The sequence below is a fragment of the Urocitellus parryii genome, chromosome X (genome assembly GCF_045843805.1).
Source record: "Urocitellus parryii isolate mUroPar1 chromosome X, mUroPar1.hap1, whole genome shotgun sequence".
In the NCBI taxonomy this organism is placed as follows: domain Eukaryota; kingdom Metazoa; phylum Chordata; class Mammalia; order Rodentia; family Sciuridae; genus Urocitellus; species Urocitellus parryii.
Genome location: NC_135547.1, coordinates 69747012 through 69764860, shown reverse-complemented (window position 1 = coordinate 69764860; position 17849 = coordinate 69747012). Strand labels below are relative to the sequence as shown.

Sequence of the window (17849 nt, the reverse complement as noted above, 5' to 3'; positions counted from 1 at the left end):
TTTCTCTCAATATGCAGACTTTTCAGTGAAAAGGATCTGCACTGTCAGGCTCACAGTTAAAGGTGGAGAGCACTCTGGAGGCCTTGTTCTCCATGTTCTCTGGGAGGTGGGGAATTCGGGTGAGAGCCAAACTATGAAGCAGGTATCTTCCCAGAGAAGAAAAGTGAAAGCAGCCTGGGAGTATGAGCCTGGGGCTCTGGATTCCAATTCTGCCCCTGTTATTGGCGGACTGGGTAACCCTGGAGAAGTTCTCTGAGCAGCAGTGGGCCGGTTGATAACTGGTGGCAGTTGGCCTCTATGGTGCAGTCCCTGAGGGCCCTTGTGTTAGAGAAGCAAAGGAAGCTGGGGCGCTGCAGCTGACTTTCCTGGCAGGTGAGTCCCTCTTCTGCGTGGCCTCGGAGCAGGAGCCACAGTTCCTGCCTCTATGTCTAAGGGCGGGCCAGTCAAGGTGCCAAGGGGCTCTGCAGTCCCTCCAGGTGCCACAATCTCCCTACCCCGCTTTTCCCCACCGGCCTCAAGTTCTGGGGATAAACTGCCTGGTGGAGGCCAGGGAGCTATAGCGCTAATGCACAGCGACCACGGAAATGGGAGTGCTCGCAAAACCGAAACCCAGCTCCAGGGATCCTGTGAGCCGCATCTGGGCGGGACCGGCCCCAGAGCTGGCGTCGTAGCCACGCCACAACCCGCCGGGCTTCGGGAGTGCGGAGCCCCAGCAAGGGGTTCCGTACCCTCCCCGCCCCCTGCCAACACCACGCCCGCGCTTATTTGCATTTAAAGAGAAAGGCACCAAGGAAAACAGTGGGCGGGCTCGGGCACGCCTTCCCACTTTAGCGATTGGGCTACACACCTGCCAATCATGGCACGGACGCCCCACCCTGTGGTCGTGGAGTGGGGGGGGGGAGGGGGAATGGGGGAGCTGCCCAGAGCCTGGGGAAGGAGAGTCTGTGCCTGAGGTGACTGGAGCCGCGGCGACGGCGGCGGTGGCGGCAGCAGGAGTAGCAGTGGCGGCGCTCTCAGCCGCAACAGCTGAGACTCTGGCCCGGGCCAGAGCGGCGCGGCAGACAATAACCGGGCTGGGAGCAGGACCCGGCCGGGTAAGCTTTGCGCACAGCCAGGAGCCTCCGCCTGCCGGCGGTCGGGTACATTCCCGCGTGCTCCGCTCTGGTCGCCTGGAGGAGGGCACTAAAGATTGGGCCGGTTGGAGTCCCGGCCATTCAACGCTTTCCCTCGGAACCCGCTTTGCGAACTGTCCAGTGGGGAGCTAAGCGGCCGCGAGTCCTCAGGGCGCGGGCGACCGTGGCTAGGGGTATGGTGGAAAGGGCGGGCAGGCGGGCAGGCTAGACTGTGCAATGCCTCTGGGCTCTCGAGGGAGGCGGGGATGGGCCTGCACGTGCTGCCGCGCGGTCCCGGGTGGGGCGCCACCAGCCAGAACCCCAAGCAGTGCATTCGTAGGCCGGGAGTTACACAGCTTTGTTGTAGCACATTTGCTGGAACAGCTGTGCTACGGGGGTACTGCTCACCCCCGCGGCCCTGCTGCGGCCCCTCCCCTCTGCTGCGCATCTCCTGCCTCTCCCTTCTCTCTGCAGACCAAGTAGAAGCTCTAGCTTGGGCCCAGTAGAGATCGGCTTTGGCGTGAACTGGGAGATTCACACTGCCTGTGCCCTCCCCAGGGGAGCGCAATTGGGCCTGTGAGCTGCTCACTTCCCTCTTGAACCTTGGTCCTGCAGCCTCAACCAGCCGCACCCCCTCCTCCTGGGCCTCCAGACACATCTGGCGCCCGCCCCCGCTGGCAGGCGGGTCAGCAGCCTGGCTCTTGCAGGTCCTTGAGTTAGAGCAGCAGCTAAAGCTAGTCCTTTGGTTAGAGCTGCAAGGCCGCTTTGTCTCCCCCCTCGCCTCGCCTCTTTTCCCCTTGGAGGGCATTAGCCGCGCTTTTCTCTGCAGCCTCCCATTTTATAACTGCGATAGGCACTATGTTGTGGGGGGATTTCGGAACCAGAGACCGAGAGGGCAGTTATTGTAGTAAGGAACAAACAGTATGTGTGTGAGAGAGCTAGCGAGGCAGCCAAACCCTACAACTTCGCAGTTACTTAAAATACCCAGGCCGCTGGGCCGCTGTCATTGTCTGCTGCAGGCACCTCTGACATTGATGACCACCCGAACAGAACATCAGACTTCGCCTGGGTTCCCTGGCAGTGAAGGGCCAATCCCACCAGGCGCACCACAGCCTGGGTCCCCAGGCAGCAGCTGGATTAGCCCCTGAGAGTCGCCCTCCATCTGTCCAGGCTCGCCTTGGAGTGGGCCTCGGGGTCAAGGCTAGCCTTGTCCAGCATACAAAAACCTCCCTCTGCAGCTCTCCCAGCCTACCGCAGCAGAGAGGCATGGGCAGGGCAGAGGGCACTGCACTGTTGAACTCCCTGCCTCAGCCTCTGGGATTCCAGCAGAGCCCCCCTCCCGCGGTGTAGCTCCCCTCTTTGGGCCCCACCCACTGCAACATCTTCCACCTCTGGCAATAGGCTCTCTTGGCTTTCCTGAGGAACAGGAGGGAGAGAATGACCAAAAGGCTTGGCAGGCTCTTCTCAGACCTTTGATCAACCTATGAGAGTGGAAAGCTCTATGAGCTGCAGGGCTCTTTGAGGTGAGGCAATGAGACCTAAAGAATCCCTTACCTAGGGGAAGGCTAGTTTGGGACCTTTTTGATCCCAGCTAAAACTGCAGATACTACACAACAGTCACCTCTTATACTGTCCAGGCCCCAGCCATAAACCTGTACTTGAAGGTAGGCTTCTCCTGCCTAAGGCCTTTGCCTCAGTCCAACAGCCACCTAATGTATCTGCTCTGTATAATTCTCTCCCTTAATACCAAAACCCACTCACCCTACACACCTCTCCAAATCCTCATCCCTCTTAGGCCCCAGTTTTCAGCCTACCTTCTTTGGTGCCTTTCCTGCCTGCTTCTTCCAACCAATAATGACCTCTTCTTTCTCAGAATTCTTCCAGGGATGCCTGGGTCTCTTGTTCATTTTTGAGCTTAAATTATAATAGGAGGCTGACTATAATTAAATTCTCCTGCCTCTGCTTTGTCTCCCTGATATACCAGATGTCTGGATTCTCTCAGAACCCCTCAGTAGAGTAAATGAAACCTGGATCTAAGCCACAACCTTCTCAGTGCCTAGGAGTACAGAGCAGTTAATGAATGCTTTGGAAGGACTCACTGCCTTTGTAGAGCTTTTGAGAAGATCTTTACCTTTCCAACTTGTGCTAGTTCTGATCCATATGAAAATGACTAGAGTAATGATACTTGAGGCTCAGACATTTACTGAGTATGCCCAATTAGGAGAAGGGGAGCGAATTGTAACTGCAAGAGGAAATATATTATGATATATCCCCTCAACAACAATCTCGGGGACTGCACTGCTCAGAATCCAGACTGCATACCTTTGGTTGCTGATTCATAAGCCTGGAGGCAAACTGCCATAGAGAGACATGAAAGATCTGTATGTACAGGGGGATCATACTGGGAAGCTGCCAGAAAGTAGAGGGGTTTGGTAGGCAAAAGGCCAGCAAAATTAGTAATGGGAGGGGGTGACTGGCAGGCAGTATGAGTAAGGTGATTGAGCTTATTCTGGTTGAAATAGTATGTCTCAAAGGTAGAGAAGAGAATGGGGCCCAGTGGTGGGTATTTCCAAATGCCTGACTGGAATGGCAATGTAATCCTTTTGGGGGAAGGAGGCTTTGAAGAGTGGGGAATTCGGGGATGGGTTGGTATTTTTGTGTATAAATATGCCACGATAAAAACAGAATTGTTGAAAGGGTTTTAGAAAGGTGTCTTAGAAAGGGATTGGAAACCTGCTGGAAGTCATTTAGAGGCCACTTTTGGTCTCCAAGTTGCAGGCAGATTGTCTTCAGAGGGAACTTTCACTATTTCAGCCTATCTTTTGCCTTGATGGGGCAAGGTAGGGACGGCAAGAACATGGAGCCTAAATACTCATGTGGTAGGGGTTGAGAAGTGTCTTCTAGGACTCTGCTGAACCCCTTCTTCTCATCTAGACAAACCTTTAAGAGCACTAGTTAAGACCCTTCTGCTTGCAAATGGAAATCCTGAGACCTGAAAGCAATAGGGGCTTTCTTAAAGTCACATAGCTATTTAGGGAGAGGCTACTGTCTCCTGTGTTATAGCCTTTTATACTGTGTCACAGTCCCCAGGACCTCCACTTAATGCAGATCTCATTAACTACCTCCCTCCTCTCAACTCCCCCCTCCCTAGTGAAAGCACGCTGATTTAACTTGGGGGCTGCCTGTAGGTGAGCCCATCGCCCTTTTCATGTCTCTTTTGAGTCTTGGTCTTAGTTGCAGTATATTGGGAGCTGAAATTTTCAGAAGGAGGGAAGATAGTTGGAAGAAGTTGGCAGCTTAATGATTCCCTCCTAGTATAGTAGAGGTGTTAAAAATTCCTCAAGAACTGTTACATTCACATTCTCGTAAAAGTATGTATGAGGGGAATAGCTCTGCTCCATTGGTCCAGGGAATAATGGAATGAGAAATAACAGCAAGCCTGGCTTGTAGAAACAAAGAGGTTTCCAGTACCCTCATTTAACTGATTTTTAACTGATATTACCTGATATTTAACTGATTTAACCTGAGGATAGAAGGGGAGATGTCCAGTGTTATTCCATCAATTTTCCTGCTTGAAATCCTGTCTAGGAAGATAAACTAAAATGATAAAGGTTAAGCCCCCAGAGGAAATATTTTAAACCTTCCTGTGTCACTCATTCCTGGATCACTCATATTACTACCAGGAAGTTCTTTCTCAAAGCTAATCTGAGCCTCTCATGGTATAGTTAAGACTTTCGTGTGTGTGTGTGTGTGTGTGTGTGTGTGTGTGTGTGTGTGTGTGTGTGTGTGTTAGGGGTGGAGTTGAGTTCAGTCAGCTACCATTCCTCTTCTACATAACAATCCGTTGGAGATTTCACAGGCATTAAGCCTAAACTCCACCCCCAACTTCTGTTCTCTGAATTAAAAAATTGCAGTTTTTCATCTCCTGTGCATGTATTAGTGTATCTCCAGCAACCCAGGCAGGGAAACCAGAACCACTCACTGCAGAGGTGCAGATGCCAGCTGAGTTAAGGTGCATTGCTCCCCCACTTCCACTTTGGGAATTAAGGACCATGGAGAAAATGGCCCTAGGGGGTTTGGTAGGGCCAGAGGCAGGCATGCTAATGCTGCTAGGGCCTTTGTGACCTTTTGATCTACATTTCTTGTCCCAGGGTCCTCTTTGCTTTCATCTCCCACAGGTATTTAAACCCCTGCTGGGTTTCCAAGCAGATACTAACTCCCTTTCTCTAGCCAACACCCTTTAACCCTCACTCCCATCTGCTCAGCCCTCCCTTCTGGGGACTAAGTCTTTTTAAAGGAAGACAGGGCTGAGCCAGGCCAGTTCCAGACCTCCATTTTTCTAGAAATATTGGAAATATTTACAGGCCAGACCTAGTGCATTTTGAAAGAGTAAAATGTTGGGACTAGTATGAGGAATGAGGCCACAATAAACCTGCCTGTAGTAGTGGCCTGAATCCAACCAGCTAAGTCCCCAAGTCTCCTAGCAAGTCCTAGGACCCCCAGCATCAACCTAGTGGCCCCCATTATGTCTCCTGATTCAGCATCCACTAGAAAATTGGGCACAGTACCAGCATCTCTCCCAGCCTTTTAGGGCAACCAGGGATAATTGGATCCTCTGCTCCAATTGGTGTTGAACACAGAAAAGATTTTCCTAAGAATACATGTAAGTCCAAAGCATGTAGCCCCCTCCTCCCTCCCATTTCAAGACTTCTTCCTCAAAGCACATTCTCCTTGTCCCTTCCTAAGCCTCAGTTTTCTCACTTGACCTCTACACAGGGTAAGGTGAGTAGAGGGAAATGGCTACATAGGAAACTCAGGGGTCTCCATTGTTTGCTTACCCCAGCTGCTCCTCTCAGGCCTTCCTGTCTTATCTTTTTTCCTGAAGTTATCTCCTTTCTTATTCTTTTTAAATTTTTTTTAGTTGCCAATGGGCTTTATTTATTTATATTTGGTCCTGAGAATCGAACCCAGTGCCTCATACATGCTAGGCAAGTGCTCTACCACTGAGCACAACCGCAGCCCTTCTTTCTTATTCTTCATTTTAGATAGTTGGTGGGGAATGGTGGCGCTTGACTCTGATCTCACATTCGCTGGGCTAGTACTGACTTAGCAGAAGCCTATACAGACAGGCTACCCACCTCAGATATATTCTCTAAGGAAACTTGGGAACCAGAGAAAGGTACTGTCATTCAAGGTGCGCTGGGTAGGGAGTGGACCTCAGAAGCCTTAAGAGAAAGCTGGGGCATCCAGAAGAATCACCAGGACTAGAGGTGTAGCTCAGTGGCAGAGCACTTTCCTAGCATGAGGAAGGCCCTGGGTTCCATCCCTAGCACTGGAAAAAAGGAAAGAAAAAAAAAAGATAAGTAAGACCATGTCTAGGGAGAAGCTGTGTTTGTGTAACCACACTCACAGACTGGAGAGAAGCCCCTGTATATTGAGGGCTGAGGCCAGGAGGCAGCAATGTGAAGCTGAGAAAACTTCAAGGGGCATGTAGGGAAAGCAAGCTTTGAAGGTCAGACAAAAGGGTTTGGCCCTGATCCTGTAGGCACTGCGGAATAATTTGGTAAGTAGAGGAGTGCTGCACTGAAATCAGGATTGTAAGAAAATGAATCTGGCAAGGGTGTGCAGGATGGATGACTTGGGAGGGGTGAGGTAGGGGGAGGGATTTCTGCGTTGCCGCAGGGAGGGACTAGAGGGAGCTCAGCTAAGAGGCTTGTGTCATCTTTAGAGGATGTGGGATGGCAGCTAAGGAGCTGGAGAGGAGAAGATGACTGGAAGAAGCCCCATCACAAGGGCTCTTTATTGTGCCTAGTGACCAGTTTGCTTTTACAGTGATCATCTCTAATCCTTCCCAGGATCCTGCATGGTAGGTAGCATTTTCTTCATTTTATACATAAGGCACTTGAGTTTCAGAGATGTTAGGTCACTTTCCCAAACCACACAGCCTAGAAGGGGTGAGATGGCATTCCAGTTTCAGACTGGCAAACTAGCTGAATTAGAATTAAGCTGAACCAGCACCATTTGAGATCTTGTTGTGTGCTAGATGTAGTGGCTGTTAGAAGAAGGAAGGTCCATTTGAGAGAGATGAATGAGACTGAGGCCTGCTAGAATGAATTGAGCAAATCTGTCAAGGGGCTGGTGGGGAATAGGCAGGGAGAAAACCAGGTTTTGGGGTTTGCACTGCATCTGGAGTTGATGAGGTGTCTCTTGGAGATGAGGTGCCCTCAGCAGGAAGGCTGCAAATTATAGAAGGGGGTTGGTTGCAGGGGTAGCTTAGAAGGGCTTTGTCAGAAGCCTTTCCAGCTCCACCAAAGAGTACCAAGCCAGGCAGCCATTGCCTCAGGCCTTGAACAAACTTTTGAGAAAAGGCCTTTGCTATGGGATTTCAAATCCAGATCATCTTAGAGGTCATTCTCTTCAAATAGCTCAAATTCTTCATCTTTGTTCAAGGTGGCAGATTTCTGTTTGAACTTTTTGGGGATCCTTCAAACTTATTTCCCAAGGAAGTAGGGAGCATAGAGACATGCTCCAGTTTGGGTGTTATAGTGATAGCAGCAGTGCTGTTGAGGAGAGCAGCCTCAGGCTGGGTTGGTGGCCCCTACATGAAGTCGGCAGGCTGTCTGGAATGTGCTGGGAGGGGCCAAAATAGCAGCAGCCAGTGAGAACTGGAAATGCTGCAGAGGAGGCTCAGCTCTGGGGTTGGAACAGGGTAGGATGAAAAGGAGAGATGATTGCTCTTGCAGGAGTGAGGAAAACCTTGAAAGTCTTCCTGCTTTAATTGGGTGATTGCATGAGTGGCATGAAATTGGGACTGAAGAAGTCTGAGAGCTAGTGTGGCTCTGTCATATCCCACTGTATGACCTTTGACAAGTCTTTTCCTAAGCTTATATAGTTTCTTTCTCTGTGACAGGGACTTACCATTCACCACCAGGCTTGATTAATGTGTTGCTGGGAAGGGCAAATGGGCAGGTAGGGAGTGCTTTGTAAACTTATAGGTGCCATAAGTAGGTGAAGGAGATCTGATGATTTACATTTTCTTTGATGTTGGTACTCTAAGCCAAGTTTAAAATTTTGAACCTTCTGGCCTGAGCTAGAGAACCTGACTAATTGAAATTTCCAGGTGATTCAGAGCTGTTAGCCAGTAGCTGACTTTTAAGGGTCCTTGAATATTAAACCTGGTTAAATGAGCAAGTAAAGCCCCCTGTAGGATGACTGTATAATCACCCTCACTTTTGGGGACCTGAGAACCAAGGGGGTTGGGGACTTATCTATAGAGCCCTGGGATGCACCCTACTCAATTCTAGGGTAACTTTACTGCTAGAAATTGTTCAACTATAGTTGGAATAAAATGTTAATTAAAGTTACTATGAACTTTTGAGCTTCTGCTATGTAATGCATTTTATTTGGTACTTCATTTGAGTTTTGCTGCTTACATAGCCTTAATACGTTGACACTCTCAACAGCCTTGTTTTACAGTTGAGAAACCTGAGGTATAAATATGTGAAATAACTTGCTAGATTTCCCCTAGCTAGGCAGAACTGATTACAGCAGAACTGGGTACTCTCTGGAAGGAGAAGACTTCCCATTCTCATCTTTCTTTTTTACCATACCTCCTCCAATATACAGAAGACCAGGATAGGTCCACAGTGGGTCTGTTTCCAGGAAGACTTCTTGAAACATGCCTGGAAAACTGAAGCTGGTCAAGGCCATGCCTCTGGAGCTACTGTATAAATCCATATACTTTTTATTCTCTGAACTCAACCTTCCCAATGTTGGCTAAGTTAGCTGCAGGAAGCAGGGTTGGGAGCAGAATGTGCAAGGCTCAAGCTGCAGCTGTTTCCTCCTGTCCAAAAGTATCTCTGGGGCAGGTTTGTGGCTGGTCTCCTGCCTATATTTTGAGTTGAGGGGAGAAGTTCTGTCCTAGTAGCTGACCTTTCACTTGTCCCAAAATGACCTGCAGCTGGCCCTGAGAGCTGAGGTGACCCTACCATTTTTAACTATAGCTAATTTCCTGCCATGATAGCAGCAACTGCAGCAAGTGAAGACTATCAGGAACCACAGAGTACTTGGAAGAGTTTCCTTTACTTACCAGTCCACCTGAAACTTAGCCACACTGATTGAGAAGCCTGCGGGTTGAGGGGCCCTGCATTTGGCAGGGACATTTTCTTGGCAGGAACACTGAGGAAAGGCAGCCCCAGCCTATGCAAGCTACATAGTCTGTCCCTTGCTGTTCCTTTTGCTTTCTGTGCCACATCTAGTAAATGCTTGTGGTCCTAAGCCAAAGCAGCATAGCCCATTGAGGAGGGACAGCTTTGAGACCTGGTGGGTTAGCAAAGAAGCCTGGGGCAGAGGTAGTTAGGCAGGGCTAGGCAAGGCAAGGCAAGCCAAGCCTAGCCCCTGTTACCTTCCTTCCCAGTGACCTGTGGGACCCTGCAAAGAGAGAGAGAGTGTGTGTAGTATAGAATGTATCATGGCTCTGGAAGGGACAATGCAAGAGAAAGATGGTAAGAGATGGCACAGTTACAAGTCTGGTTCTTGCCAACAAAGATGAACCTGGGCCTGGTTGGGAGGAGGCCCTGAACTAGGGGCAGAGAATATACATCCCAGAAACATCTGCATCCCTCCCTAGTTCATGCACCCCACCACACATACACACACACACAGAGACACATGGGCTTTAAACACTGCTATTAATGGAGGACCCCACACACATATTTAAAATGCCCTTACAGTCAGGTCTGCCTCAGCATAATCCAAGGCAGCAGATTCTTCATCTCAGCAAATGGATTTCCCATTTGAACAACCTTATATACATGGTCTCCTGACTAGGAAATAGGTTCTGACTTGGAAGGGTATGATAATAACAGTAATGCTAATATTTCTCATTTACACTTTATAGTTTACAAAGTGTCTTTTGTTGCCCAGCATTGCCTCTGATCCTTATACTACTTCAGTTGGATCTGGGAGGTAAGGACATAGGTAGAGGAGTTATTTTGATCTTACAAATACCTGATGCTCAGTGAGCTACCTTGGCCTATTTGGAGTCCCCTCACAGATGGGAGACTGGCATGGTTTGGAGGTTTGAGCTCTAGCCCTGTGGCATGGCTCCTTCACAACACTGAGTTGCCTCTGACAGAGAAGGGAACAATGTAAAGGGAATGGCAAAGCCAGGGTGGTGGTGTGTGCCTGTAGTATCAGTGAATCAGGAGGGTACAGCAGGAGGATCACAAGTTCAAAGCCAGCCTTAGTAATTTAGCAAGATTCTGGCTCAAAATAAAAAAGACTGAGGGTGTAATTCAATGGTTAAGTGCCCCTAGGTTCTATCTCTGGTACAAAATCAAACAAACTGGGGTGGGGGGAGCCTTGGAGAGCTGGCTTCTACCCCTAGGGAGCATGGGAGCATAAGGTCAAAGGTCAGCAAAGACCCAAAGGGACTGTCCTCCACCTAGAGCATCAAGGTTCTGGAAAGCAGTCCTCTTTATGATTCAGTTTGCTCTGTTCCCAAGAACTCCAGCCTCAAACCTGGTAGGACAAGTCAGCTTTTGATTCACAAGGATATCTAGGCCCATAAATTTTTTCACTTGGCCCTTGAGTCTTCCTTGAGGCCCAACCACACTTATTAGTCTGACCGACACCTTCCACTCGTTCATTGTCATGTCCACTCCCTCCAGCCTGTCAAAGCTAAGACTGAATGCTTCCTCCTCAAGGCAGCTTTTCTGAGCCCAGGGAGTATCTTTCTGCTTTTCATATTTATCTATGGGTATATTAACAAGGTATAGAAATGAGAATCCTGCTACCCACCTTAAGAACTAACAAGGGCTAATAAAGAAAAATGAAATTATGTCATTTGTAGGAAATGGATGGAACTTGAGAACATTATATTAAGCAAAATAAGCCAAACTCAGAAGGTCAGGGTGTTACGGACAGCTTGGTCTTTGTCCCTGATGCCAATCTGATAACAAATATATGGTTTTTTGAGAACAAGGAAAAAGAAGTTTTATTGCTTTGCTAGCTAAAAAGGAGAAACATGGGACTACTGTCCCAGAGGCTGTGATTCTGCCCATTAGGGGAAACAAGTGGTTTTTGAAGAGGTGATTCAAAGGCTACATTCCATGTATTTTGTGTCAGTAATTGTAATTCTCCTGTTAATTTGGGAGAGAGCCATTTCTTAGATCTACTGGTCATCCTTGAAGTAACTTTGCTCCTGTGGTGGGTGTGTGCTCAAGGGTGTGTGTCTTGGATGGGGAAGAAAGGTGATCCTGTTTCCCTGAGATTAGGAAGGGGAAGGGAGAGAGGAAGAAAAAGAAATGTGTTCATTTTAAAAATAAGCCTCAGTGGCAGAGCAGCAAGGGCTATATTCAAAGCATAAAGTACACCACTGTTACAAAGGGTCCTATGATTTTTTTTTCCATATGTGGAGAGGAAAAAGGAAAAGAAGGGTGGAGGGTGGATGTACATAGCGGGGAGATGAGTAGAGGAAAGGGACAAAGGGGAGTGAGTAAGGGAGGGAAAGGAAATGCTGGAGAATGATATTGAGAAAATTATATTGTTATATTATGTGCATGTACAAATGTCTAACAAATTCTATCAATATGCACAACTATACCAATAAAATATGAAAAAAATGATTTTACAAGATAAGATAATCTCATTTTTAGTTCTAAGCCTAAATTGTAGGAATAGTTTCAACTGCAGATAAGTTCTGAATAAATTCTACTGTTCTGTACCTGTCTCAAAAAGTTTTTAAAAAAAGTAACAAGAGTCATTCTTTAAGGCCTGCATCATTTTATGTCTTCAGATTCTTACATATAGGATTCTCTCCCTGTTGGTCTAGGCAATCCCAAAAAGCAAGAGGTAGGGGTCCCTCTTTTTGGTCTGTTCTGTAGCACTGGGCTCAGTGCCAGTCACTAACTGAATGCTCAAGAATTATTTGTTTCACTAAGTCCACAGAAGGGAATACAATTTCACAAACAACTCCTTTGCTGCCACCACCATCTCCAGTAATTTTAGGGCTGAAATAAAAACATATATGCTATGGAAAATGGGGGATTCAAATTGATGATAGGTCCCATATTCCTGTTAATCCCTGGAGTGGAGAACTCTGATTGTGTGTGTTTATATGATGGTTTGTGTCTGGGGGTTGGAAACATTTGTTGGTTGAGGACCCATTTGGAACAATGTGATGTCAAGCAATCTTGCATAGACAAAACCATAATAACCTAAGCAAATGGCAATGTGGATCTCTTCAGAAAGGGAATCAGATGGGTTTTGTTTTTTGTTTATTTTCCTCTTTTTCTGGATAACCAGCCATTTTATTCCTCCAATTTTGATATTAATTTCTGTGAAGTGCTCTTTATGGAAACTTGGCTCAAACTAATGATTATAGTGTCAAGCCAACCACAGCACCATGCACAAAATTAATGTTTGGAAGATAGGACCTAAGATTCTAGGAGTTCTAATGAGGCCAGAGGCTAGAGTATTGTTGCCATCTTCTCTTCTCCAGTGCTGGTCCACAATTTACCACTGCAGGTGAGTGTGTGCCATATTACTATAGCAACCAATCACAGGGCTAGTGTGCTGGCCAGCTGCTCCCAGGACTTCAGTGGTCTGTTTCTCTCTTGCTCTCTCACTCCCAGCAGCGTTTCTGCCTCTGCTTCTCTCACCCTGGATCCCCCTGTCTGCTTGGTGGCTTTCTACAGAGAGGGGTTACACTGGCAAGGGATTTTCCAGGGAGGGGATCATTGCATATTTGCAGCCTGATTACTGATCCAGCAGTCAAATGGCTACAGTCACTGAAATACACCATACCTAGTATGGAGTCAGGGGATGGTGAGGTGTGTTGGGGTGTGTCATCCCTAGCCCTTTGTATGCCCCTTCTATTGGTACTTGGGTTTTGTGAGGTTTTGGAGCCTGGGCCAGAAGGGTGGCTTGTATCAGGTTTACTTGTTTAAAAAGCTGTTGAGAGTATATCTCCTAGGCCAGGAGCAGGAATCATATAGTGCTGTGCATTCAAGGAGTTCCCTTCCTAGATAGGGAGTTAGGGTTGGTCAAAAATAATGAGAGGAGGAGAACGTCTGCCTCTTAGTTCTAAAGTGGAATCTGGGTTCCAGTTGTCAGAGAGCAATAATAAAATCTCTTCCCAGCAGGACAGCTGGTAGAGTGTCTGGCCTAGGTCCACCCCTCACATAATGTATATGAGGGGGGTAGCCTAGAGAGTGCCTTTCCTGGGCCCATCACATCATCTTAGTGGGTCCTGTGTTGCAGCCCTGATCTGCCAGTCTGTGAAGCTCCTTTTCAGGGGTCTGAAGGTCTGAGCATGGTTCTGGGGCAATTTACGGAGCACATGGATAGGAGGTGAAATTGTTGGTCTGCTTTTCTTCCTAACTCCAGGCAAAATGTCCGTGAGAGCCTAGGCTAATGTAAGATTGTGGCCTAGATCCAGTAAAACCCAGTGAGGACTCAGTGAGCTGTTATGCTAGATGTGTTTCCAAAATTTTGTGCTGTTAGAGCCAAATCAGTATTCTCCCTAAGCCTATAGCACTTCTGGGCCTTGCACACATCTGCAGATCTCCTTCTTCAGTGCTTCCCTGAGTTTAAGGTCTGAAGGAAATGGACTAATAAGGGGGTACCTGGTGACAACTGCCTGTTGCTCAGTATAGGGTTTCACTTCCTTGGGGCCTGTGAGGGGGCTGGCCCAGTGAACCAAGCATATGGAGTGGATTAACGTTTTCCCCACATTTTCCCTTTCTTTCTGGTTCCACTCAAGCCTGAGACTATAGACACCTGTGAAAACAAGACCAGCCTGGGTGCTTGCTCATCAGTCTCTCTCTCTCTCTCTCTCTCTCTCTCTCTCTCTCTCTCTCTCTCTCTCTCTTTGTCTCTCATTTCTTCCAGATCCCACTGTGATGCTTCCAGACTGATGATGTTATAACAGCACCTGGAAGCCTAAGACTGCATTTCCAGCTAAACATACCTGAATTGTCCACATCACCATGGAGACCCGGAAGGATGAAGCTGCTCAGACCAAGAGAGCAGCATCCTCTGGAGATATCCAGGACCAGGAAGCAGAGAAAGGAGCCAAGAACAAGGCAGCTGAAGCAGCAGAAGGGCCAACCTCAGAGCCACCCTCATCTGGCCCAGGTAGGCTGAAGAAAACTGCCATGAAACTTTTTGGTGGCAAGAAGGGAATCTGTACTCTGCCTAGTTTCTTTGGAGGGGGACGAAACAAAGGTTTTGGGAAAAGCAGCTCCAAGAAGGGTCTAAGCAAGAGCAAGACCCATGATGGCCTGAGTGAAGCAGACCGTGGCCCTGAAGACATTGTCAGTGAAGGAACTGGCATCTCCTTACCTTTGCCTGAGTCACCCTGCCGAGTTCCCAGCTCCCAGAGTGCCCATGGGGCTTTGGAGACAGGCTCCAGACAGAAGACCCCTGTGACTGGAACCATTGAAAAAACAGGGGCTGAGAGGGTTCCCTCTGTGCCCAAGCCAAAGAAAGGCCTAAAAGGCTTTTTTAGTAGTATCCGCCGTCACCGAAAGAGCAAGGTTGCTGGGGGTGAACAAAGTGAGCCAGGAGCCAAGGAACCTGAACGGGCCAGAGCAATGTCTCATGAATATGCAAGCTCAGCCCCTCTGCCCTTCTCTGAGGAGACTGCCCAACACCCTAGAAAGGATAATGCCAAACCTCATGATACCCCAGGGCCAATAATTTCTCTAGCACCAGAGTCTTCTTCACCAAATACTGAGAATACAGCCTGTGAAAAACCCAGTACTGGGATCTGTGCCTCAGTACTCTTGCAGCCTAAGCCAGACCCTGAAGCCAGTAACATAGACGAACACCACAGCCCGGAAACAGGGGAAAAGATGGTGGCAGGAGAAGTAAATCCACCCAATGGCCCTGTGGGAGATCAGCTGAGCCTCTTGTTTGGAGATGTTACATCCCTGAAAAGCTTTGACTCACTGACAGGTTGTGGTGATATTATAGCAGAACAGGACATGGATAGTATGACAGATAGCATGGCCTCTGGGGGCCAGAGGGCCAACCGAGATGGTACCAAACGAAGTTCCTGCCTGGTGACTTACCAAGGAGGTGGGGAGGAGATGGCCTTGCCAGATGATGATGATGAGGAAGAGGAGGAGGATGAGGAGGTGGAATTAGAGGAGGAAGAAGAGGAGGTCAAGGAAGAGGAAGAAGATGACTTAGAATATCTGTGGGCAAGTGCCCAAATGTACCCAAGGCCTAATCTGAACCTAAGCTACCATCCCACTACATCTCCAGGCCACCAGGGCTATGTGCTCCTTGACCCAGCTAGGTCTTATCCTGGCCTAGGCCCTGGAGAACTTTTGACTCCTCAGAGTGACCAGCAAGAGTCTGCCCCCAATAGTGATGAAGGTTATTATGACTCCACCACTCCTGGATTTGAGGATGATTCAGGTGAGACTCTAGGGCTTATCCGCAGGGATTGCCTCCCCAGAGACAGCTATAGTGGAGATGCACTATATGAATTCTATGAGCCAGATGACAGTCTTGAAAACTCCCCACCTGGAGATGACTGTCTTTATGACCTCCATGGTCGCAGCTCTGAGATATTTGACCCCTTCTTGAACTTTGAGCCCTTTTCTTCCCCCCGGCCACCTGGGGCAATGGAGACAGAAGAAGAACGGCTAGTGACCATCCAGAAGCAGTTGTTGTATTGGGAACTTCGTCGGGAGCAGCTTGAGGCCCGAGAGGCACGTGCTCGAGAGGCTCATGCAAGGGAGGCTCATACCAGGGAATCCTATACCCGAGAGCCTCATGCCAGGGAGGCCTATGTCCAAGAGGCCCACAGTCGGGAAGCTCATGTCAGGGAAGCCAGAACCCGAGAAGCTCAGGCCCGAGAGGTACGTGTTAGAGAGGCTCAGGTGCGAGAGACCAAGGCTCGGCAGGAGAAGCCCATCTTGGAGTATCAGATGAGGCCTTTAGGCCCATCAGTGATGGGTCTGGTAGCAGGGGCATCAGGAACCTCTCAGAATTCCCACCGGGGAACCACCTCAGCTTTCCCTACCACTGCAAGCAGTGAGCCAGACTGGAGGGATTTCCGTCCTCTGGAGAAGCGTTTTGAGGGAACCTGTTCTAAGAAAGATCAAAGTACTTGTCTAATGCAGCTCTTCCAGAGTGATGCCATGTTTGAACCAGATATGAAAGAAGCAAATTTTGGAGGATCTCCAAGGAGGGCCTACCCTACTTACTCACCTCCTGAGGAGCCAGAGGAAGAAGAGGTTGAGAAGGAAGGAAATGCCACTGTAAGCTTCTCGCAGGCTCTGGTAGAGTTCACCAGCAATGGAAACCTTTTCTCCAGTATGTCCTGCAGCTCTGACTCTGACTCGTCCTTCACTCAAAACCTCCCTGAGCTGCCCCCCATGGTGACCTTTGACATCGCTGATGTAGAACGAGAAGGGGAAGGCAAGTGTGAAGAGAATCCTGAGTTCCACAATGATGAAGACCTTGCAGCCTCCTTGGAAGCTTTCGAACTGGGCTACTACCACAAGCATGCCTTCAACAACTACCGAAGCAGATTTTACCAAGGTCTGCCCTGGGGTGTAAGCAGCCTCCCTCGATACTTGGGACTACCTGGGATGCACCCTCGCCCTCCACCTGCTGCCATAGCACTCAACAGGAGGAGCCGCTCCCTTGACACTGCAGAGACCTTGGAACTGGAGCTCTCCAATTCTCATTTGGCCCAGGGCTACCTGGAATCTGATGAGCTTCAGGCCCAGCAGGAAGATTCAGATGAAGACGAAGAGGACGAAGAAGGAGAATGGGGCAGAGACAGTCCCCTGTCCCTCTATACTGAACCCCCAGGGGCCTATGACTGGCCTGCCTGGGCTCCCTGTCCTCTACCAGTGGGACCAGGCCCTGCCTGGATGAGCCCCAGCCAGTTGGATGGGTCTTCCAGCCAGTCTCCATATGGGCAGGCAACCTGTTGTGTACCTCCTGTGGCCATTTCAATGTCATCAGGGCTAGGGCCAGAGCCAGAGCCAAGAGCACCCGGGGAACCTGGGCCTCAGCTAGCTCGGCCTTCACACTTACCTCTGCCCATGGGCTCTTGCTATAATCTCCAGCCACAAAACTCCCACAGTGTGAGGGCCAGGCCTCGAGATGTGCTGCTGCCTGCTAATGAGCCCAGTTGCTCCTCCAATTCTGGAGGTTTCATTCCCAGCTCTCTGCCCCAGACCAAGCCTGTGGGCATCACCCATGGCATTCCTCAGCTTCCTAGGGCTCGACCTGAGCCCTCCCAGCCTCAGCCCAGTCACTATGGAGCTTCTAGCCTTGATCTATCAAAGGAGAGGTCCAAGCAAGGTGCCTCTTTACCCACCAGCTGTTCATCCACTGCCGTGAATGGAAATTTAGCCAAGTAGTCATCATCATTTCTGGAGTAGGGGCATGGGGCCTGAGCATGTGAATGGGGATCAGGGGTTGGGCAGAAGGGTGGGGGTGGGGGTTGCTGTTTAACTTGAAAATCCTTTTGGCCAAGGAAAACTCCCTGAGTTTCACCTTTTTTCCCCCTTCCTTCTCTGCCATCTATGGCCACATTCAGCTGAAGTACATCTGCCCAGGGAGGCTGCTGCTTCTGCACTCCAGTTTCTGCTTTTGGGGTTCCTTCTTGTGACCCACACAGATTTTGGGATGCTATAATTTTGTGCCTATTCCAGTTGCCAAGTTTGTGATCATATATATATATATATATATATATATATATAT

General features: G+C 49.0%; 1 protein-coding gene across 1 annotated transcript; it reads left to right on the top strand.

The window, feature by feature from the left end:
- The first annotated feature begins 948 nt into the window (after window positions 1–948).
- Amer1 (APC membrane recruitment protein 1) lies at window positions 949–17550 on the top strand. The gene is made up of 2 exons (XM_026412350.1): window positions 949–1094; window positions 14007–17550. The coding sequence occupies exon 2, from the start codon at window positions 14105–14107 to the stop codon at window positions 17504–17506; it is 3402 nt and encodes a 1133-aa protein (XP_026268135.1). The 5' UTR covers window positions 949–1094; window positions 14007–14104; the 3' UTR covers window positions 17507–17550.
- Window positions 17551–17849: the final 299 nt, after the last annotated feature.